This window comes from Pezoporus occidentalis, unplaced genomic scaffold, assembly GCF_034315485.1.
Source record: "Pezoporus occidentalis ecotype Australia unplaced genomic scaffold, CSIRO_AGI_Poc_V1 ctg61, whole genome shotgun sequence".
NCBI classification, from domain to species: Eukaryota; Metazoa; Chordata; class Aves; order Psittaciformes; family Psittacidae; genus Pezoporus; species Pezoporus occidentalis.
The window spans coordinates 1,741,863-1,765,929 of NW_026915955.1; the positions used below are offsets into that span (position 1 = coordinate 1,741,863).

At 39.3% G+C, this 24,067-nt stretch overlaps 1 protein-coding gene across 16 annotated transcripts in view; it reads left to right on the top strand.

Moving 5' to 3' along the window:
- The window catches only part of EYA4 (EYA transcriptional coactivator and phosphatase 4), a 150,747-nt gene that overhangs the window by 83,336 nt on the left and 43,344 nt on the right, over nt 1-24,067 (top strand). For 7 of the 16 annotated variants that reach the window (XR_009968676.1, XR_009968677.1, XM_062639580.1 and 4 more), the window contains exons 4-6: nt 15,783-15,907; nt 17,106-17,189; nt 22,143-22,235. Coding sequence is in view for 14 of the 16 variants with exons in the window: in XM_062639580.1 (XP_062495564.1) it covers nt 15,783-15,907; nt 17,106-17,189; nt 22,143-22,235 (302 nt within the window). In the remaining 2 variants the exon portion in view is untranslated. The remainder of the gene's footprint in view (nt 1-15,782; nt 15,908-17,105; nt 17,190-22,142; nt 22,236-24,067) is intronic. The other 9 variants (XM_062639582.1, XM_062639581.1, XM_062639587.1 and 6 more) reach the window with 3 other exon arrangements.

Below are 24,067 nucleotides of genomic sequence, written 5' to 3' on the forward strand. Positions count from 1 at the left end.
TGTCTCTGTCCATGCCTTCCACATGTCTTTCTTCAGAGAAAGGAAGTTTTCTTATGTGAATGTTTATGGCTAATTGTGAGGAGGACTGGAACCACCCCATATATTTTTATAATTAATAGTTTTGACATAATTGTGAATTCCAAAGTGCCTTTTTGAGCCTGTGAATTTCCAAAGTGATTTTGGGGCCTGCTTAAGGGTGCAAATTATTCAGCAGGCCCCAGCCATGAAAACACCCTCACATCATAGGCAATGGGATGAGGAGTGCCTTTCAATCTAAATGCATGTTAGTGCACTTTATAAGGTCTGGGAAAAGCTTGCAAAAATAAAACTCTGGAGCTGCATCAATAAGTATTAATGGTGGTTCAGTACCAAGAGAACCACAAATTACTAAAACCAGAAAAGAGGCTAGTGAAGAACTGAAGAGAACAAAAGTTTCCAAAATTTCATGTATAAGGAGCACACTAAAACCAAGTTGTTCACAGTAATAGCTTTCCACAAGAAATGGCAACCTGTAAGCAAAAGTGGACACAGGCAATTTAACATGACTATTATAATTAAAGATTCTTGAAAGCGCATTGAAATAATCAATCTAATCCAATAGTCAGTATTTCAGAGCAACTGGTTAGGAGCACAGGTACAGCAGTGCGTGATGCAGTTCTTCCATCCATATCTCTGACCCCCTTTATTATTCCTTTTATACATGGGTGCTGTTGCATAGCATAACTTGGGCAACTACAGCTGTTTTTGCACCAGGCAGAAATGATGACAATATATGTTCTACTGTCTTTACTAGTTAATAAACAGATGGCAGAATGTAACATACATGTTGACAGCAGCAGTTAAATGCAATTTTGAGTCCATTTGCAATTCTGTTGTCACTCTCCCCCATCCACTTTCTCGAGTTGGAGCTGCAGGTGTATGGAGGGATCAGGACTGGAGCTGTCCCAGGGCTTAGCATGCACTTGGTTGTTACTCATCTATTTTGGATGGATCAGATACCAGTGCGGGTGAGTGGGCAATGTCCTCCCCACCTGCCTGTGACAGTCTGCTTCTGTCAGAACTTGGTGTGAGCACATTAAGCCTGAGCTATAACCAGTTGCATGTAAGTTCACTTTTATGTCTGTTCTTCATGCTGCATTATAGACCAGCCAGCATTCATTAGAAAGTGCTCTTGGATTGCCAGCAGTTCCAAGATATCAGTCTGGCAGTTACTGGGCTGCCTGAAATGAATTTCTGTGTGAAGTGAGTATATTGCAAAGTGGGTAGGCAAAGTCCAGGTGACTGACCTTTAAAAGACAAGCATTCATTATACTTCCCTTTCCTGCTCTGTTCTTCCTCCTTATACACACTTCCTCCCACATTTTGACTACTTCTGTTGATCTGCTAAGTCATGGTACTTTTTAGTATGCACCTAGTCTTCCTGAATTTCAAAGAGAGAAGGAGTGCATGTATTTCTGTACTAATAAATGTAGCAATCAGAATTTAATATTTTTTAACCTTCAATAATGTCTTGGGTAAATACTGGTTTTGAGTAAAAGGATATAACCTAAGATTATACCTGCAAGTATTTTTACTTAATCCAGTAGTTTCTTAGAGTGTTATCCTAATTCTGAACTGGATTTTGATCCATGAAATGGCAGTGTTGGTTCTTCAAGTGCAGCACATGTAATTACAATGAGAAGGAGCTCTGTTTCTTTCTTTCCTCATTGGTCTATCTTTTCCTCTGTCATATCACATTACAGCAGTACATAGGAGAGCTAATTCACACTCTCTTCCAGCTTCTTTGACCTCTTGGATACTCCAAATATATTTTACCATTGGTGAGTTGGAATAGTAAAAGTACTTGGTTCCACCTACTTTGCACTTCAAATGCACTTGAATAGATTCCTACAAGAATGCAGACATTAAAAAAAACTGTCCCTTTATATCCAAATCCCCTGTTCTGAGACTGGTACAGTTAATTTTTAAATATTTTTAAATGAAATTTCTTGGCTACGTATTTTGCAACTTCTTCAGACATGTTTTAAATATCATCAGTCTATGTACTTGATAAGCATTTAACTAACACCATGCAGTTAATATGCTGTGCTAGTATTTAACATGCCAAAAATCACCTCTGCCATCCTACTTATTGGTCCCTAAAAAGAAAATGTAGGAAACAAGAATAGAATGAACAAAAAAAAAAAACATATAAAAAGAGACCACATGCAAATAAACTAATTGCAAGTTTGCTGTTTGCTTTCTAACATCTGCATCTGCCACACATCACACACATGCATGTTAAAACTGTTCTACTTTTTGTATCAGACATGGTCTCTATGTTAAGGTAGCTTTATCAGGGAGTTATTCTGTGCCTCAGCTCTCTCCACACATGGCTTGGTCTGAGCACCAGTCGTTGTCCTCCTCTGGGAGCGCAAGTCAGAGGATCCAGATGACAAGTAGAGAAAAGAGCCTCCACCCTAAGCAGCATCTGGCTCTTTGGCAGATTTGTCAAGCACTTCTGCTAATGGGTTTGGATTTGCCCAGGGGTCTTTTATGTGGTTACATTGCAGATGGTCTGTCTGTTCTATCTGCTCCTTTTGAATGTTTTTATTGAAAAAAAAAAAAGGCAAAAACTTTCATCTGATCCTCAGAATTTACACACTCCTTTCTAGCTGATAAGCCTCTTTATAGGTCCCATCAGATGCCTGTGCAGGCTCTTTTCTGTTAGAAATCACAAAGCTTTCCATATATCCAAATGTGTGCCTTGAGTTCTGTTGGCAATTCACGGACTTAGTTCTCCAGTTTAGCTGCCAAGTGGTATAATTTGCTGTGATATGAGCCCATATTATTGTAAAATTTCTTTGGGAATTACTTTATGTAGTTTGTAAAGCAGAGGTAACTTTACCTGCCCTTGAAGCATGAAATATACGTGCCTTCCACTAGCCATCCACCTTTGAAAACCTAAGTTCAAATCTGGATTTGGGTAAATGTGAAAATGATTATCATGGTCTCAGTCTAATTCATAGGGGATTCTTGTCTGCCTTTTAAGAGAGGCCCAGGACTGAAGTAGCAAGTCTATGGGAAGGTATGTTTGGCACATCTATGGAGAAAGGCATATGTAGTGCCCAAATAAATAAAACAATTCCAGGGATCAGCTTTTTAGCAGAATTATTTCTTGTGTGGTGCAAGCGCAGAAGAGGGCAGAGAGTGAGAACGTCTTGTTTGGTCTATTTAATTTTAGTACTATTTCAATTTACAACTGAATCTCTATCACTTTAATTTTTAAGGGGTTTGGGGATTTTATTTGCTTTTTAGTGTAGAAGTAACTGGCAGGTGACTAGACATAAGGTCATGTTTTATTCCTATGTTATTTCAGGCTTATGTCTTCTTTTCCTTCTAATTATGTAGATTAAATTAAATAGAAAAAGACCTCAAAACCCTATGCTCTCAAAGATGCAGTGCTTTTCATGACTTTCTCAAAATAGCACCTGAGAAGCGTATTCATCCCCCTTAGCACATGTTTCATAACAGTAATATTTCAAAATTTGCTGAGAAACAAAAATAATTGAATTATTAAAAAAAAAAATAACAAAACATGGTATTATTAATATCTCCTACCCTAGTGCCCTGTTCCTCAAACCAGGTTCTTGACCACTGGGAACCTGTGCTAAAAGTTATCTTATGTCCACAGTGCAGATGTGTGTGAACTTAAAAAACAACAGCACTGTGGGGTTGGTTTCCTTCTGCCCTGCATTTTCCTCAGGACTTGGGCAGAAGTGGATATTTAATGATTTTTAAAGGCTAGGCAGTATGTCAAAAGTCACAGTGAGGTCAAACCATTTGGTGTAAGGCAGGCTTTTAGAAGAGGGAGCTATAAAGGGCAGTTTCCACCAGGCAGGCTGTTTTCCACTTCTGCCTTGTACAGGGACAGTGAGGGAATGGTGTTGTGGCTCTGCCCGTGCCCTACTCCTGTGGCTGAGCCTGGACAGGCAGGTATCCCCCTGCCTAGCTGGGATATCAGCATGCTGGCTGAGTTGGAAGTGTTACAGATTTGCAGCTGGTACCTGCTTCCTGTGGCTCAAGGGGATAATTCAAGAGAGACTGTGCCCCAGAGTCCTCAGCAGCACATATTTATTGACTCTTAGAAAAATCACCTACTTCACCCCAAATTAAATACCTACATAAAAACTGTGTGTATGCTTTAAGTCTCAAATTATAAAATAACTTGGGGAAATCAAACAGTAAAGCAAAACAAAATGTAGTGATTTGGTATCAATTGTAAAGGGCAGACAGCATGAGTACATTTATCAGGCATGATTCTCTCTCTTGCTCAGGATAGCAGAAATTGTTTTGAATGTAATTAATTACTAAAAGTGAATGCAATACTCTCCCAGTTCTTTCAGGTGTACAGGTAATAAAGTATCCTGGACTTAATAAGAATGATCAGATGCTGAATTAGTTAAAGCATCGGGAAGTGAGAAAATTGCATATATTTATTTTATATCTGAAACCTAGCTCATTGTTGTGACTGTTATTAGGGAACAGAAATGATTACTTTTGATACAAACTGTTTTGGAGCCAAACATAGTGTGCTCAGTGTGAGGTAAATTGCAGAATATTTGTCTTGGGAGCCCAGGTTCAGATCAGGTTTAACTTTTAGTGGGAATTTCACTGTTAAAAGTGAGATGGGTTAATCCTTCCCATGTTAAGATTGCTTGCCAGTAACTCTCTGTATTTTATAGTTAAAAACAAACAAGCAAATGAACAAACAAAACCCCCAGGTAATCATAGAATAGTTAGGGTTGGAAAGGACCTTAAGATCATCAAGTTCCAGCCCCCTTGCCATGGGCAGGAACACCTCACGCTAAACCATTGTCACCCAAGGCTCCGTCCAACCTGGCCTTGAAGAACCACCAGGGATGGAGCATTCACAATTTCCTTGGGCAACCCATTCCAGTGCCTCACCACCCTAACAGGAAAGAATTTCCTCCTTATATCCAATCTAAACTTCCCCTGTTTAAGTTTTAACCCGTTATCCCTTGTCCTGTCACTACAGTCCCTAACAAAGAGTCCCTCCCCAGCATCCCTATAGGCCCCCTTCAGATACTGGAAGGCTGCTACGAGGTCTCCAAGCAGCCTTCTCTTCTCCAGGCTGAACAGCCCCAACTTCCTCAGCCTGTCTTCATATGGGAGGTGCTCCAGCCCCCTGATCATCCTTGTGGCCCTTCTCTGGACTTGTTCCAACAGTTCCATGTCCTTTTTATGTTGAGGACCCCAGAACTGCACACAATACTCCAAGTGAGGTCTCACAAGAGCAGAGTAGAGGGGCAGGATCACCTCCTTCTACCTGCTGGTCACGCTGCTTTTGATGCAGCCCAGGATACGGTTGGCTTTCTGGGCTGCGAGCTCACACTGCTGGCTCATGTTCATTTTCTCATCGACCAACACCCCCAAGTCTTTCTCCACAGGGCTGCTCTGAATCTCTTTTCTTCCCAACCTGTAGCTGTGCCTGAGATTGCCCCAACCCAGGTGCAGGACCTTGCACTTGACATGGTTAAACTTCATGAGGTTGGCATCAGCCCACCTCACAAAGCGTGTCAAGGTCCCTCTGGATGGCATTCCTTCCCTCCAGGGTATCAACCGAACCACACAGCTTGGTGTCATCGGCAGACTTGCTGAGGGCGCACTCAATCCCACTGTCCATGTCAGTGGCAAAGATGTTGAACAAGACCGGTCCCAACACCGATCCCTGAGGGACACCACTCGTTACTGGTCTCCAGCCGGACATTGAGCCGTTGACCACAACTCTTTGTGTGCGGCCATCCAGCCAGTTCTTTATCCACTGAGTGGTATATAAAAAAAAAAAAAAAAAAATCTCTCCTCGGGGCTTTCTGCACCCACCTCAGCACAGTCTCAAAGAGGACTTCTTCAGAGTCCACCGTGATCTCCGAGTTCGAGAGCCAGTCCCTGACCAGGTGGAACGGCAGCGTGTAGAACTCCTCGTCCTGGATAACTCTGTAGAAGCTCCTCCTGATCATGTCCTGCGCTTTGAGGGCCAGCTGGTTCAAGGATTACATGTGCGAGAGGCTGTGAACCACCACGCAGTTGGAGAGGTTCAGCTTCTTCAGGAACTCCCCAAAGAACTCCTTCAGCCAGGTCAGGAGGAACCTGTCCGTCATCTCCAGCACCTCGTGCACGTTCCTGGGGCTGACGCGGATGGTGCCGGTGTACATGAACCCCATGACAGCCTCCACAGTGTTGGGGTCAGGGCCGCCCTCCGAGCTCCCCTTCCACATCTCCACGCTGCCCGAGCGCAACTCTGCGAAGCCACCCGAGAGCAGCGGGTTGAAGTACTCGGTGGCGGCGACCAGCATGGAGCTGTGCGCCCGGTACTCGCGGGCCGGGCTGGGCTGGGCTGCCCGTCGCCGAACGCCAGGGTGATATCGCAGTAGAGGCCATGGCGGCGCTGCTCGGTCTATCGCCACGCCAGGTTGGAGCAGTGCGCGGGGCACCCGAACTCCTCTGCCTCGGCCTCCACCTCCCCTCCCGCCCGGGCCCTGCTGCAGCTGAGGGAAGGCCACAGCCACCACCATCTTGTCCGACATGCGCGGGGTGCGAGCAATATTAAGAATGTTTGCATTAACATGTGAAGCTTGAATAGAACATGAAAACTACAAGGTTTTGGCAGCTCCTGTGTTCTGCCTGATGTGTCATCATAATTCATTCTTTCTGGAGCTGGATGAAGATTTTACAAGGCCCCTGTACTGGTGGTTAGAGAAATTACAGCACACCTGAAAGAGCTTCTTTTCCCTTGGTCAGTCCCTGATGGAAAAGAGCCACGTGCTAGGACTCTGAAATTCCTATCAGATTTTTCAGATGGAACTCAGAGCAGTTCTGCAGAAGTTGTGGCATGGGAGGGAAGGCCACAGGCTTGTTGTTTGCATGTCAGCCATCCCCACAGAAATGTTTGTTATTTGTTTGTGACACAGCTCATCATGTTGTAAGAACCACAGAATTTGCAAGTGCCGGTCACATCTGGAAGTGATCAGAAGTGGAAATGGGAGCTGTTGGGTGGACTACTCTTTGAAGATGTGGCCCTGTGATCCAAGGACTTGCATTTAGATCTTATCTGTAAACTGGTATTCTGCAGTTCATGTGAATTGGGTAGTTGACAGCTCATTGTGGAATGACAGTGTCATTATTGCTTTTGATTTATTTAAATGATCACATAATGACTCAAAAACTACTTTAGTCACCTTTTTTTAAGTAGCAGGTTAAACATGACTTTAATCTCCTCTGTACCTTTATATGTTTCCTGTTCACAGCAGGACTAGGAACCATGCAGTGCAGCCTGTGGGCTGCATGCCTGAGCTTGTGGCAGCGTGGGGAATATGCCAGTACCCAAGGTGTGGCATGGGATCATTGCCACTGTGCTAGGCATGGGTTTGGTGTGTGCCAGCTGGTGCCTGTCAGGCATGCTCCAGTACAGCCCAGTTTCAGGATGGACCAGCCTGTACCTGGGCTAAGAGAACTGAGCTCCCTTCTGTTATAGCTGCTATTCCATCAATCCCTGATCCTTGGCACTTCTTAGATTAGATATTCTCCATCTGGCTCCTGGAGTGGTTTTCTCCAACCAGCTTCTTTTTTTCTTTGAGGAGACGGGAAATACCTGTTCAGACACCACATTACCTCTTTCCAGATACTTCCTCCAGTGTCTGGAGCCTACACCCAGAGCTAAAACCGTATCACATCAAACCTGTGGCTGTCACAATTCAGATAGCCCAGAAAAGAGATCTCAAAGCCTGGGATCCAGCTGGCCAGAAGGTATTGCTCTGCATAGCTTTGCTTTTTTGTGTGTGCATCAGTTTGTTACATCAGAATATAATAGTTTCCTATATAAAACTATCCTTTGTCTTTATCAAATCAAACCAATCCCAAACTGCGGAGTGGGGAAGTGAGGTGGAAGGGAGCCATATGGAAAAAAGGCTTCCCATTATCTACCTTTTCAGTGACAGCCTGCCTGTTTTGCTAGTGTAGACCTGTGTCTTGTAACTGAAGAAATCTCCTGAGCAACAAGAGGGTGAGCTGGAAGTTTATGCTGAGATAAATAATTTAATGTGTTCCCCACCCTTTTTTGGTCTTGATTTTTATCTGTTCATTTTAATACTTACTACATGTCTAAAAGGAGAATCCAGAAATGGCTTCTAGAAATTATTCTATGCTTTATCCGCAAGTATGGAAATCCAAGTTAATTTTCCTTGTCTTTTAATTGTGTCAGGGAAACAACATTTGTTCCCAATGGCATTCATTCCCAATAAAAGTCAGAAAGCAGTGAGAAACTAATGTAATGTGGATTTGTGGCCAACTGAACTGCAGTAGAATAGACAGTTTTCTGTGGTTTTCTGGAAACCACATTGAATGACATTAAACTGAAATAAAATGTCTCAGTCAATCAGAAACCAGAGAAACCATACAGTTACTGACTTTTAAGCAAATAATAGTTTTCAGCAATTATACAGCATGACAATCCAAGCTCTCTGAATTCATTGCTGTGTTTAGTCATCACCAGAGCAAACCTAACCTTTTCACCTTCATTTTATTCCTTAGGCAGGAAAAGAAAATGTCAGTTTTTCTTTTCCAGCAAAAATAAACTTGAATTTGTAAGCAATTATTTTTCACAGTATTTAGCCAGATTTTTTCACTAGACCCATGAAGAAGCAATCTATATAACCCTTTAAATAAACTAATATCCACTTGTTACTATACCAGTGGCCATGTGCTAGAATAACAAAAGCTGTGGCCTTTGCCATTTGCTCCTGCAGTTAGAAAAGAGGGAGGCATAGATTTAATGAAGACAAAAATTACCTGGCAACTTGGTGTCAGGAAGTACAGAGAATCTGAAGGTGGCACAGGGTCAGAAAGGGAGGGTGGTAGCAAAAGTTTGCCTGGGAAACAGTGAGTGGCACTGGGGAAGGAGCTGCAGTGCTGTTGAAACAAATGTCCTTTTTCTCTAGCTGTGAACATCACAAGGAAGCACACTCCAGTGCTGGCCTTTGTCACCAAACCTGCTTGCCCACGTTCTCACCTGATCCCTCTCCACCAAGTGCATCCCAAGCACTGACACTGACTGCCTGTCAGACAGCTCCTTTAAAATAATACTGTCTGAATAAAGATTTTTTGTTCCTAGAATTAGTTTGAATAGCCAAGAGAAAGACAATAGTCATGAAAGAAAAAATGAGATACAATCACAGCCAGTGCCACTTTATGTCCCAAAGAATCATGTAAGGAGTCCCATCCTCTCTAAGATAAGCAGTATTGTTGAGATCAAAATGGCTATTAAACAATATCAGGCATTTTGGGGTTTTCCTCAAATTATTGTTACTTTTTATTAGAAGGACCTTCTCCACAGTGCAGTTATTGCAGTCCCTGGCTAAAGGTTATTTCCCTGTGAGCTTAAAGTCATATTCTGGAAAGCTGCATGATGATATTCAAGCTTGTCATGAATCATCCATGTTCATAAGAAGCCTGGTATAGTCCTTACTGTACACTTAGAGTTCTACAAAGCTGAACCTCATGATATTTTTATTATTACCTATGTGATATCTTTTGACATAGAAAAACTCTAGTATTTTAATTCTTTGTTTCATTAAGGTTCTTTCTCTTTGATATCCTCTATCTGACATTGGTTGTAGGTTGACAGAGGAGAAGTATTTTTCTTGGAATATCAATGTGACATTAGTTTTGCTTTTCTCTTACTTCTTTAATATGAAAGTTGACACCCTACTTTCAAAACCACGAGAAATAGAAAATACACGTCTAGACTCTATCTTCCATCCCCAAATGGTTGCAAAATGTTTAGCACTTGTTTTCTGGATTGTTGAAGGAATAAAATAAAACTCGGAAGAGCATTTTGTGGTTTTGTCCCTATAACGTGGCAGTTTTTACTGCTTCTTAGCACTGTATCAGATCACTTTACAAGTTAAAAAATGAAGCCTCAAGGAGAGTGGAAAGGAGGTCTTGCTAGTGTCCAGCAGTATTATTTGTTTTTAACTCTCTGGCAAGCTCCCAGAACTCACATGGTGGAGAGGCGTGCTTTTGTGAGCTTGTGCCTAGAATAGCGAAAGATCTGCTATTTTGGCCATCTATTAAACATGAGAAAAAGGAGGGGTTGATGAGCCTGGGAGAATAAGAGGGGCAGTCATCTCAATGGAAAAAAATTGTATCATTGTTTTGGTGTTTCTTCATTACCTTTTACAGCAGCAAAAAAAAAAAAATCACAAAGGCAGCGTAAAAGCACATGGGAAAGAAAACATTATTAACCTGCATTTTTTGGTTACTGTAATGATTCAAATTGTTACTCGTTTGAGGAGTGTTCTTAGGCTGTGTATTATGTTGCGTGTTTGTGGAAGTTGGAAAAGGCTTTTGTGTATTCCTGTGTTTATTATATGTGTGTGTGTGGATATTTAGCACCAAAAAGTCATTAAAAGTTTGCATGTATCTGTGTGTTAGCGTACATATATTTATACGCATGTGTATATTCTCTGGAAATCTGTCCATCATTCAGAATACCTCTCTCCCGTCTATCTTACTACCCACTGGAGTCTTTGAGAACTGTTAAAGGGTTGGTGCAACTTGTTCTTAATTGCATTATTTACCATTTGCGTAGGTGCAAGTAAACATGAAAAATCCTTTGCCTAACTATGAATGTAATGTCTAAAATACAGATTTCTAAAAATAACCTAGAAAAAAACTCTGTAAATGTATCTCTTGTTATTGATTTAAACTCTGTTGCAAATTTCATGTAGATTTGATTTGACTGAAGAAATCTCTGTGTGTGCATCCATTCTGATTTTTGGTCAGAGTGGAAGGCTTGTATGAGCCAGTTCAGACCATGTATGAAGGAGAGGTGGGTTCACTACCCATGTTCAGAACATGGTTGAATGACCGGGCTAAAACAATTTCTGTGGGAAATGAAAAAAAACCCACCCCACTTGTCTTCAAAACTGTAGCTGACCGGAGAGCTGAGCTGACAGCAGTAGGAAACAGATTTAGCAGAGTCTGAGCACCTCTGTTTTGAGCTTTCATATTGCTCTGAGAGTTAATTTTAAATAAAGGGAAATTCCATGTTTAATTTCAGAAGCTCCAAGGTAGCTCACATCTTACTTGGGACAAGGTTTCAGGTTTCAGTGTAAAACTTTGGGATATGTAGGAACTGTTACAACAGGAGGGATATAAGAAAAGCAGGGGGAAAAGTAACCAGAGAGAATGTGCATTTTTTCCACAATGAAGTTTAGTAAAGATTCTGCTAAAGAAAATTATGTGGAGAATTTCCTATCAAATAATTTTTAAAAGAAAAATCCTTTAAAAACATTTAAATTGATTAATTTGTAAACTGAATAAAATTATACAATTTTAAATAGCCTTTAGCAGTCCCTCTTTCAATTCTGTTTCATTTTGGATTTGCTGCCAATTCTGCACAGTGAGGAATCAGTATTTGTAAAATGTTCTGGTTAGACTAGGATCTGAAATACTTATTTTCACATTAGAATATTTATTCTTTTATAAATCTTTGATAAATGGTTTCATACTTTCAGTCTAGTAAAAAAGTGAAATACAATAAAAGTAGATTATGTGGTAAAAAAGTTTATATTTTAAAATACGATCTCTTTAAAGAAGAAAATTATCTAAATATTATCTACCTGTAGAATTCATGAATAATCAATGGAGTTTTTGAGTTTTGTAAGGACCCAGCCCTTAGTCCATGTTTATAGTAGTTTAATTGGAAATGCAAATGGAATAACAAAGTTATAACAGCTCAAGTTTTCTGGAAATAGATTTTAATTCTGACTCAGAAAAACAGAGCACAAATGTGATTGTAATAAAAAAAAAAAAAAGGAATCGTAAAAACACAACCCTAGAAGCAAGGTTTGACCTTTTAACTTTTAATATAATGCAAGCAAAAGCTATACAGAAATACAGTGATACACTTGTCAAATTGGGCAATCATAATTAGCCATACTTAAACCTTCCTGTGCAAGGTTGGGTTATGATGCTGGGCTGTGCACTTTGGTGGTCTGGGGTGTATCACCAGATCTCTTTGGCTGCCTATGTAAAGATGGAGTGGTGGGAATTTCTCTCTTTGGATGCTGTTCCTTAGCCAATTTCTGAACATAGGTTAACCCTTGAAAAGATGTCACTTCAGCTCAGGAAACAAAATGTGCTCTAAAGTAGAAGGTCCAGGATTCTTGTGCAGCCATCTTTTTGATACAAATGCTCTTCAGTTTGGTAGGATTGTTCACATCAAGGTTGGAGTTAAAGACCACAGGGAGCTGGGAGACCGTTCTGTGAAATGGGACATTTTAGAGATTTTTCCAGTAAGCCTCTAAAATGATCCAGTTTTCAAGGACATAAAGCATAGCCAAAGCAGAATAAAAGGCAAAACATTTTGCCAGATTTCAGGATTTTGCTTAGGAGATTGAAATCCTTCTAATGTTATTCAAACAAAGAGTCAAGACAAAATGAAAACATCTTACCAAGTAATCCATTTCCTCTCGAAATTTATCATTTGCTACAACTTAGCATTTTAATCAGTTACTGTAAAAAGTAGCTTAACACAGTGCAAGAGGGGGAAAACTAAATCTCAAACAGTTGCGTGCCTGGCAGAGGGGCAAAAAATGGAAAATAAAGTTGTACGATGTAGGTTTTTAAGCAGCTTTAACAGCAAGCTTTATTCTGTTTAAATTGAAATGCACTGCATTTACCAGAAAACAGTCTTCAATAAATAGCTGCATAAATTTAGAAGTATTAATTGGTCCTTCAGAGATCACTCTTTTTGACTTTTTTTAGAGCAGGAAAACACATACTGAACCCAAACCTGCTTCTGATTAACTCGATGAAAGCAGGACTCTGATAAACATTTAGTTTGACAAAATGAATTCAAGATGTTGGAATTATTTCATCCATTTTATTAACCATTTTTCCTGAATCCTCCATTCACTGAAACTGTTAAGATTTTAGCAGGGCTGTTACATCTTCCCGGGAATTTTTAGGCTAAAGGTAAATCAAATACATCCAGAAATGTGAATTGAATGACATCTGTTACACAGAAGGTCACATGTGCACTTCAATAAATAAATCACATAGGAATATATTAAAACAATCCCCTTGCTTGTTCACACAGTATAGAGCACCCAGGATAAGTATAATGTATGCACATGGTCTTGTGAAACTTTTTGTTGGTTTGGATATCATTTTATCCTTACTAGACTTTCAATAAGTGCAAGATGTCTTTTTCTCATTAAGAGAAAATGTAAATTTGTAAATGCACTACTTTCAAAATGGTATTAGTTCATTAATTTGCTGTGTCTGTGGACTGGGATACCATATGCTTTAGAAAACAAATGTAAGGCAAATAAAATACTTTTCTGCACAAAAGTCTTACTGCTGGTATGGATCAAAAACTATTCCTTTTACAAAGTTTGACTGCTTATATTCTTTGCCAAGCAAATGAGTCTCAGTGGATTTAATTTTCTGATGAACAAAATCTGATCCAAGTAAAGAAATCTGACTCATTTGAGTGTGAGAAGTGCTGAAGATGGATACTTCTTAAATACACTAGCTAGGTAAATCGACAATTTTGCTTATGAAATGCTGAAGCATTTGCATCTGTGGCCATGATATATGCCTGTCTGAAAAGAAATTATTGTAATTTTCATGCTAAACAACAAAAAAAAAAACACTTGTGAACTTTTTAAGCTAGAACTGCCCATTAGGTATTTGTGGGGAAATCATATTGAACAGGAAATCATGACATTGAAACTGCTAAGTGAACACGTGGGGAGTATTACACTGTATATGCAATGAAACACTGTTTATTTTGTGTAGCATTCTCCTGCTCCCTTAAACACATGCAAAACGGAAACTCACAGGCTTTTTTTAACCTTTAGCTGTTATCCTTGTACTGGAACTACTAAACAAAAACTGATGGACTTGTAAACCGCTTGATTGTATTTTATTTCATTTAACACTGATCACATTTCCAGTAGACAATAAATACAGTGCACTGTTGACAAATTTATAGAAACGTGTGAACAATTAGGTAAAGAAATCCAGGTCAAAGTATTTCAGATCTCAGTTTATGCCTTTGCATTTCCTTGAATATGGCTATAAAATTCTTACCTGCTATTGCATGGCTTCCTGAAATAGCAGTTTTCCCCTGCTCATCTAGACTGCTGCTGGGAGGCTGCCCTGACAGTGGAGTATCAGTGCATCTCAGCTTTGATTTGAGTGTTTACCAGAGTAAATGAGATTCTTTGATTCATGTGCCTTTAGGTAAGGCCTTGATGCATTTTCCAGTGCATTGTGCTACATTTCCTGGGACATATTCAAGACATTAAAGCTCTGAATCTGTGTCTTGGGTTAAGTGAATGTAATGAGAGGCAAGCTAAAGCATCCAGGAGATCAATGAAATTTGGGGGAGATCTTTTCATTATGTGGGTTTTATTTCTTTTCCTTATCTTGAAGGAAGGAAATAGATTTAGACAACAGACCCGTATTTGATTGAAAGATGCTGGGGTTTGGAGAGGGGTTGGATGTTTTGGGTTGTTGTTTTTTTTTTGTCCCAAGAGGAGGATGTGTGCAGCATGGAAGATAAGTAATTTCAAAGTGAAATGTGAAACTTGCAATACATATGTAAGATCTGGTTGTTGCATTAACAGTTTGCCACTGGTTTTCCTGGTCAGAATATAAATATACAGGAGCAGTTATTCTTATTTAACTATCCCAACTGCTCATCCCTTTCCTAGCCATTTCAGTCTTCTACAATGTAACTGCGTTTTCACAGCTCTGTAAGACAATCTTTCTGTTGGCCTTTGTAGTATACATATGGTAAAAAGTTCTCCTGTTGCAGATGGGCTGGCAACTTTGCTTATACATAGCAGAAATATTTCTTTGGGGAAAAAATCTGTGTAATTAATTCATAAATGAAGCAAGGGATAGTCAAGCAGTCACTGCAAATTGGATTGCAATTACCGGTCTAGCAAGAAATGCTCCTTGTCTACTTTGCCTGCATTGTCTGAGAAAGGCAGGTATGTTGTCACTGAATGAAAGCTTTCCACAGTCTCCCAGTACAATTATGACACTGAAATCCATTGCAGTCTAAATACACTTGAAATTTTTCTAGTGTCCTAGAAATATCTCAGAAGAAAAAAGACACCAAGTAACTATTGAGAATATATGCTTCTGTAAGAGTGAAAAATCTTTCAGTACTGGTCATTCACATAGATTATCTGTTCCTATGTTTTGGTGTGGATGCAGTGACTGCTGGTAGATACAGATAACGGGAGACAGAAATTCCTATTCTGACATTTTGTGCAATAACTGGCTTTTTACTTAATTTCACTTAATTTTGTTTTCATCCAAGAAATGTCTCGGTTTTTCTCTAAGAAATACCTACATGCACGCATTTATCCATTTATCCCTCCAGGTGTCTGTCTGTTTATACACTCTCCCTCATGCACATCTTTTACAAGCTTTTTGAGCAGTTTCATGAGCCTCTGTCATTTACTTCATAATATCTAAAAGGAAAGTGAAATATATGGGTGTTGTTGCTGTTCACATCAAATTATTAGCTAGTTTTCTTGGTTTGGTAAAGGGCAAAGATGACTTTTAAGGAACTTGTATTGACTTGTTAATCTGGCTGCATTAAATTCTCCAAGTAAAAAAAAGTGTCGTCAAAAAAAGCAGATGATTACAGATAGAATCACAATGCATTTAAATACTGTTCCCATCTTCTTTAACAGGTCTATGGAAATGCAAGATCTAGCCAGTCCTCATAATCTTGTTGGAAGCAGTGATGCACCGGGTAGTTCCAAACTGGATAAACCTAATCTCAGTAGCACATCAGTTACAACAAATGGAACAGGAGGTAAGTATAAAACACTACTGGCACATTGAAAGTTTTGGGCTAGTTTTCAGTCACAACACATTTTTAAGCAGAAATTCAAGGATGAACGTAAAGACAGTGTAAGCACAACAGGAATTATGATAAACTGGCAGCCATACCAGTGTAAATCTACTAATTCCAGCAGCACTTTTTTGTCTGACACCAGTTGAAGCAAGAGGCAGAACTGTGCAAAAGTGAAACAATTAAAATCTTGAAATGGTTGATTCAAACAAAGTATTAAAAGTTTGGTTAAACCTGCTAGTAACTTGAAACATACAATTTTCTACATAATACTTCAGTGCTGGGTAATAATTTACTCTTATACCCTGAGCTACACACATTTAGGTTAATTTACAATCTCTGTCAAAAGAAGTACATCAAAATCAGGCTTAGGTAATATTTTTATGTGATGAACATGCTAATTCCATTTCTTTGCAAATAATGAAAGTTTATTGTAAAGAGATTTTTAGGTTTTCACAAAAGTAACTGATCATTACTGCTGTATCTGTTACTGTATGAACAGCACTACCACACAGCTACAACAGAGATGTTCCAGTGCTTTCAGATAACAGATTCTGCCTTAAGTGAATTGAATCAGTGGGAGACTGGGTACCAGATTCTGAGATGGAGTCCTGTTCCTGTTTGTATCCATGAGAGAGAGACCATGGATACAAGTCAAGCTAAAGTTTCAGACCTCTTTTTTTGGGTTGCGTATGTTTCTGTCTATTTTAACAGTTGGCACCAAGAAATTCTGTTTTTAGCTTGCTCTTTCTGTCCACAATGTAAAGCTTTAATATTTTTTTTTTTTTCTTATTCCTATTAAAAAAAAGAAAAGTCAATGTCACTAAAAAGTGCCTTTGAGTGTGGGAATAAGAGAGCTCTGAGGGAAGGGCTGAACCATTAAGGTTCAACGTTTTTGTATTTTTAAATACAATCCTTATTCTGGCATAAAAGGAAGGGAAAACTTCAGGCGTATCATTAACGAACACCAATAACTAGATGCCTCTATATTATACTTGCATAAATAAACCAGTTAAAATAATACTCATAAAACCATACAATGCAGTTAAAAGACTTAGCTCAAATTGCAAAACCAACTTAACTTGCCTTGAAGACTACTCACATACAACTGAACAGACGTTGGGAGAATGAACTGCTGTTATACCATTCCTGTTCTCAGGAGACAACATGACTGTGTTAAATACTGCAGACTGGTTGCTGAGTTGCAGTACTCCCTCTTCTGCAACAAGTATGGGAGACTCTGGTACAGTGCATGCGTGTGCTGGTGTGCCTTCGTGACTGCTGTGTAACATCTCTCTTGGTTTGCTCTGTTCGTTTGTTATGTGGTTTGAATATTTTCATAGCGTTCTTTTCTCCCCCCTTTTTTTCCACCCCTTCTCAGAGGCATTTCCCACAGCCAGAAAACTGGTAGGAAGTTGCAATAAATGGTTATCTTACCATACTTTGAAAGTCATTTGGTGACAAAGGACAATTTAACCCACTTAAAATTAGCTTAACTATCTACATGCTCTGAGAAACTGGAAGAGCCCCATGGTGATCAACATTGCTGGGAACTGCCAGCAGTCAGCATTGCTGGAAGTCAGACCAATGGGTTTTCCACAGAATGCCCAGGTTTTTTTCTTTAATTTTTAGGTAAAACATTGGTTGATTACTTGAGCACAAATGAAGGTTGACATTATTGTTACTACTCCTCCTCTTTCATGATTAATTATTGCTTATGTCTAGTGTGCTACTATATGTAACTTGCCACTTTACAAACATCTGGCCAAATTTTCCAAGCTGTTGTTTTCATTCGTGAGGTTCTGGTCATGTATTATTAATTTTTATCAGTTATAATGATTAATCATTATATACATGTCACTGTTGCAGTACATACAGGATTAGCTATAGATGGAACCATTCATCATTATGACCCTCTACAGGCTGTTACACAGGTGCTTAAACTTGTGCAGGTTAGACTAAAGTTAGAAAGATCTCAAACACTTTCCCTCCGAATTAGCTTGCCACTTGTAAGCCACATATACAGAGAGAATTTACGCCCAAAAAAAGTTCAGACTTGAACACAAAAGGTAGTTTGCATTAGAGTAATCAATTTCTTGTGAATGCTTCTGCTCAGTTATGAGAGTTTAAGGAAGGACTGAGCTAACTTAGTCTGTTACCAGAGTTAAGTGTTCAGCACGTTCACATAATGTGGAAGGTAGTAATTTAAGTACTAATTATCAGTTGTAGGGACATCTAATGAGAAAGTCCTTGCATTACTTGCATTAAATCTAATTTTCCATAGGTGTGCTTCTGGTTGAGTGTGTACCTAGGAAAACCCTTAAGGCTCTCTAAAAGAAAGAGGAAAATCATTCCTATGACAAGCTTTGGTTTAGTGATTTATGTTAGCTTTCAGTAACACTTGGTGCTCTAGTAGCTATTCCATTTGCTTGTCATGCTTCATGCATAGTAGTAGCATCTCTTGCCCCTAAAAGTCTTCGTTCATTTTCAGTATTTAACATACAGAGGTTCTTTAGGTAAAAAAAACGGTTGGTAAAGTAGAAGTCAAGTTGAGCTGTTAAGTCCTTTCATTAAGTAAAGAATATGTATTGTAGAAGCTGTTGCCTGGGTGGGAGCTGTATTCTGAGTTCATCTTAGAATAATGACGTTTGGAAGGAATTCCTGGAGGTCAGCTGGGCCAACCCCTGCTCTGAGCAGGGCCAGTTTTGCTGTTAGGTTATGATACTCAAGAGAGTCTCTAGCTGAGTGTCGAATATCTCCAAGGTGGAGGTGTCATAGCACTTGTCCCAAGGCCTGACTGCTCACATGGAGAAAAATTTTCCTCTCATTGGATTTTTCCCTTGCTGTAGCTTGTGTCTGTTGCCTTCTGACATCTCAAAGGGCATCTTTTAAGAAGACTGTGCTTTTGTTCTTTGTCATCTTTGGTCTGTCCCTTTAGATAGCTGCAGGCAGTAATTAACTCTCCCTCAGCCTTTTCTTCCTAGGACAGAACAGTCTTTTTCTGCCTGTCCTTGTAGTCATATGTCCCAGCCCCTGACAGTCATGGTAGCTTTACTCTGTTGACATGTGCAGTCTTCACTGGTAGCAACACTCGAATGTATTTCCAGCTTGAGACTGCTTTTCATTTAATTTTACTGTTTCAGAATATATAAAAAACCAAACAAACTAATTCACACTTCAGAAAATAGAATATTAAACGTATAGTCTTTAAAAATGCTGATGCAAACTCTTAGTATTTGCATTATGTCTAGAGCAGTTGCAATAGTAGTATCAGAACCATGCGTTTGTGAAACATAAGGATGATTCTGTGTGTGATTTTTCTCCTTTTGGTTTAATGACATGCAGCATAAAGAAAGAAAGGTAATAGTCCAAATCTCTGGCTACACTGAGGAAAGACCTTGATGAATTCATTAATGTGATAAAATCTGAATGTAATAAAGTAGAACTGTTTAAAGTCAAGAACAGATAAATACTTTGTATGTGTATTTTTCAACAAAGAACAATGCCAGTATGATGGCTTTCCTCAAGTTAAGTACATGAGGGAGTACATGAGAGAGTTTCCTATGGTTTTGATCCTTTTCTGTTTGACAGGAAGAGAAAAAGATGGTGACTGTTGGTGCTAATGGAGGTGCAGTGCAGCTGGCATTAACCAGAGCTAGACACAACTCTAAAGTAAACATTTCAATTAATTACTGAAGTTTTTGTTAAATATAACAGTTAGGCTCATACTGCAGTGTCTGGATGCAGTACTGAACACAGGTTTGTAGCTTGGAGTGGGCAATAGTGGAATCTCTTCTTGAATAGAGAGAGATAAAGGTACTAAAATTTTTTTCAGGTAGGTAAATCTCCACTCTACGGAGAAAAGAGACATGCATCTTAGAAAGGAAAATATTACCAAAGATCTTCAGACGGAAAAATACAGAGCTTCCCAACTTAGTATGATTTTTTCTTTCATTCTCCTGCTGAAGTATGTGCAGACATCTGTATATAGGAATCAGAAAACAATTTAATTACTGTTCATGCTTCAGGCAACAACACATATTCCACACGGCTGAGGGGCCTGAGGTTCAGTGGGGGCACTCACTTCGTTAAGCTTTTTGTTTATGTAAATTTCATTGATGAATGACTGCTCATTTTATGTAAGTTTTGTCACAGCTTTCTTTTTTTTTTTTTTTAATGAGAAGGTAATAACAAAATGACAAGGAGTGCACAACAGCTTGGAAAAATGTGGCTAAAATTCTTCCCTGATGATTTCATGTTGTACTAACATCCTGCTGCTTGCAGGGAGAATATATGGGTGTGTCAGTTTTATTAAGAGAAACAGTAATGGAAAAAAGTTTACATTTGAAAGACACATTCAGATTTTTTTAACATCGTACAGTAATGGAAAGATACAATTGTATAACTTGTGTAAGGAGGTGTTACTTGGTTTGATTATCACTTCAGGGCACTCTCCCTGTCACAGTGATAAATGCATCCCAATTTCTCATATATTCCCTACTTAATCTAAGCAGGCACCCCTTTGAATTCAGCATAGGTCACTTGTGCAATTGCAGACATCTGCAGCATCCCACATGACGTACTGATGTGCTTAAGCGGTGTGGCTGGAAATTGGGTGTGATGTTGTAGGAGAGGTAACTCATGCAAGGCCTGAGTTACAACAATAGGTGGCTATATTGGTAGCTGTGCAATGCCTAGTGAGCTCTGTGACATGGGAGAATAGCAGAATGGTTGTGTAGGTGTTCTGGACGTTTCTCCCATTAGACAGTAAAATCCCTTATTTGGCTCATCCACTTACCTGTTCTTCTACAGACTGCAAGAGGGAGGGTGAACTGTGGGCAGCTTGGGCTGTACTTGTACTTGATTGCCTTCTAGAAGTACCTTTCTTTCTTGACTGAACGTAAAACAAGATTAGTACACACCATTTATATGGCTAAATTAGGTGACTTGATTCTGAGCCATAGTTTTTAAATACATTGCCAGCTCAGAACATGAAAATCACCCTCTTCCCTTACTATTTCCAGTGAAGTCAAACGTGGATGCAGTGATGTTGACAGATGAGAGCTTTAGTCAGCTTAGCTGATGTCCCACAGAGGCATCATGTAACTACCTGGCAGAAAATGCCTTTGCTTGGCTTATATTAGACCTAATGGGGGGCTCTGCCAGCCTGGCTGTCACAGCAAAGGCTTCTCCACAGATCCCAGGCTGTGTCCTTGGAATTTTGATACCTGGCATACAACCTTGGTGGTGGCCCTCTCAGGTCCTCTTTACCTCTTCAGTATGCCCCAGGGCAGTGACCTGTCCTGTGGTATCTATAAGCAAGTTGCTGATATGTATGTGCTAAAGCCTCACACATACTCCTAACTCACAAAGCAATCATGGTAATTTGCCAGTCAAACATCTCATAAAAGCTGTGGTGTATTCTGTACCGCTGTTTCTTACTACATCAGTTAGAAGGGTGGTTCCCAAACGCTATTGCAAAAGTACATGCCAGACAGATGGTCTGTTCAGGTAACATATTAAACTATAAAAACCAGATTGCCTTCGTGGTGCTTTCAGTGCTAACTTGAATGGTTAGAGTGTATAATCATCTGAAAGGAATAGTTTGAGTTCAGAGTGGACCCAAATGCTTGGTAACCTCTGAGTTAGAAGCTGACTTGTCATAGTTGTTTGTGCCCTACTTGAGTATTTTTTTTTTCTTTTAAACTTCCCTTTTCATGTATGGAAAACTGCTTGCTGGTGACCTACCTAAAAAAGCCCCCCACAGACTCCGTAAAAGGGGAAGGGGGAAGGCAGAATGCTGGCACTGTTAAAGCAATTTGCTTCTATATGAGCATGTTTCACTTGTCAGGCAGAACTATTTTTGTTATGTGCTACATCCCTTGACAGCTAATGTTTCCTTCCGTTCTGCTACTCTTAGGGAATTGTTAGAATCAATTAGATTTAGGTTGAAATCTCCCCAGAAGATATTCCAGTTGCAAAAACCGATAGATGAATGCACAAATGAAAAGCTATGTAAATGCATGACCATTCCAGACAGAGCAAGTGTAGATTGTCTCAATATGGTGGTAGAGTGAAGATTGAAGCTGTTGTACTGCATGCTTGTTCTAGCTGGACTGCTGCTAGTGAGACTGGCATGAAGATTCCAGTATAAATATAGAACTAAAATCTCATGTCTGCTTATTCTTCTATGTAGTGTCTCTTCTTGCAGTCAAAACAGAACCCATGAACAGCAGTGAAACAACAACAACAACTGGAGATGGATCGCTTGACACTTTTACTGGGTCAGGTAAAGCCATAATAAGATCACGTATTGTTGGATGCACATTAATATAGCATTTAATAACTCTCACTAATGAACATTTCACTGCATGGAAGTAACCTTTAAAAAACTGTAATAAAGTAACATTTTAATACATAATAATTTTTTTTTCATTTTTGTAATTGAAAATTATAATTTTCATGAGCTGTGATCTTAAAGGAGCTTTAATGATGCATAAAATGATTATGCAAAAATCTCATAATAACAATGTTCTTGTACTTCAGATTTTTTCTCAGTGTTAGTCCTGTACAGTCTTAGGAAGCAAAAAAATTGATTGTATCTGTAATAGCCATTCTAATTTGTAAAATTTAAAATCTTATTTCAGTGCTAATCTTTTTATTGCTATGAGCAGTTAAATACCGACCAGATTGCCAGGAGCTACTTTCTTCCCATAAAGTCTTTATCTTATTTTAAATAATCATAAGGTTCAGTTAATTCTTTAAAAAAATCAAATAAACAGCAATTTTTAATTAGATTCCTATAAATTATTAAATGGTGATGACCTGTGAAAAAGTACAAATAATCTGCATTCTAATCATTAAGCTGAGTCCTGCTAACAATAATATTAACAAGGAGAAGGACAAGAATAAATTTTGCATCTGAAAATACTAGTTCAGTGATGGCCCGACTGAAATGACACTGGAGTGAGGAATTGCCACTCCACACTGATACTGTTATTACTGTGGTAGACTTAGGTAGTCATGTACTATTTAAAATATTTTGGAAATTACAATGTTTCTGTGCAATTAAAATCGAGGGTATGTTTCTGGAATTGTTTTTTAGGCATCAATAAATGCAGATATACTCTGAAGTTGGTTATTCATAGAAGTACTTATAACAAATTTAGTGCCTGAAGAAAAGGTCTTTTGTGACATGTAAAGCCAGAGTATACAATTTCTGGTTAGAAGAACTGAAAACATTTTCCTCATTATTATACTGAAAGGACTCCCATCAGCTTTAAGTCTAACGAGTTCCAGAAAAGAATTAATAGTCTTGGCTAAAACTTTTATTTTCTTTTGTACTCTGTTGTTACTCTATCCTAAAATTTTATTAGTAATAATTACAGATTATAAATTGTCCAACCATATATATGTTTTTTTTGTTGTTGGTGAAATTTTATCAGTTTCTACCACTATTGAAGACATGTGAGTCAGGTTCCATGTACAGAACAGAGCTAAAACATTTTCATGAAAGGGTACCAAAAATTGCAGCCTTCAGTTCAGGTTTAGGTAGCCGAGTAACAGCTTAATTTCCCCAGGTGCCACTCACCCATTAGCTTCCACTGACTCAAAAATTAGTGTTGAGGAGATCTCTATACAGGCCCACCTCTCAAGCATGTCAAAGCCTCTCTGGATGGCATCCCTTCTCTCCAGCATGTTGACGACACCGCACAGCTTAGTGCTGACAAACTTGCTGAGGGCGCCCCAATCCCACTATCACCAAAAAAGATGCTGAACAGGATTGGTCCCAATACGGACCTCTGAGGAGCACCACTTGTGACTGGTCTTTGTATCTCTCTGCTGGTGCTGAGATGCATTTGAGAGTCTACCACATAAAAATTCTCTCCTTCATATCTCCTACCCATTGAAACTGATTTCCATGCTCCAAGGGCAGTCAAAACCCATGATATGTCCTAGAGCTGAGCAGGAGGTTGAACATGCCCTGTGGGGTTTAAGTAGCCAGCTCTGTCCCTAGTGACCAGCTTTAACACACAGAAAGTGATGGTCAAACAGACTGTGTGAGGTGTAGGGCAGGAGAGAGAGATTAGGCTTCACAGGTAACTTGTGATAAATCCCAAT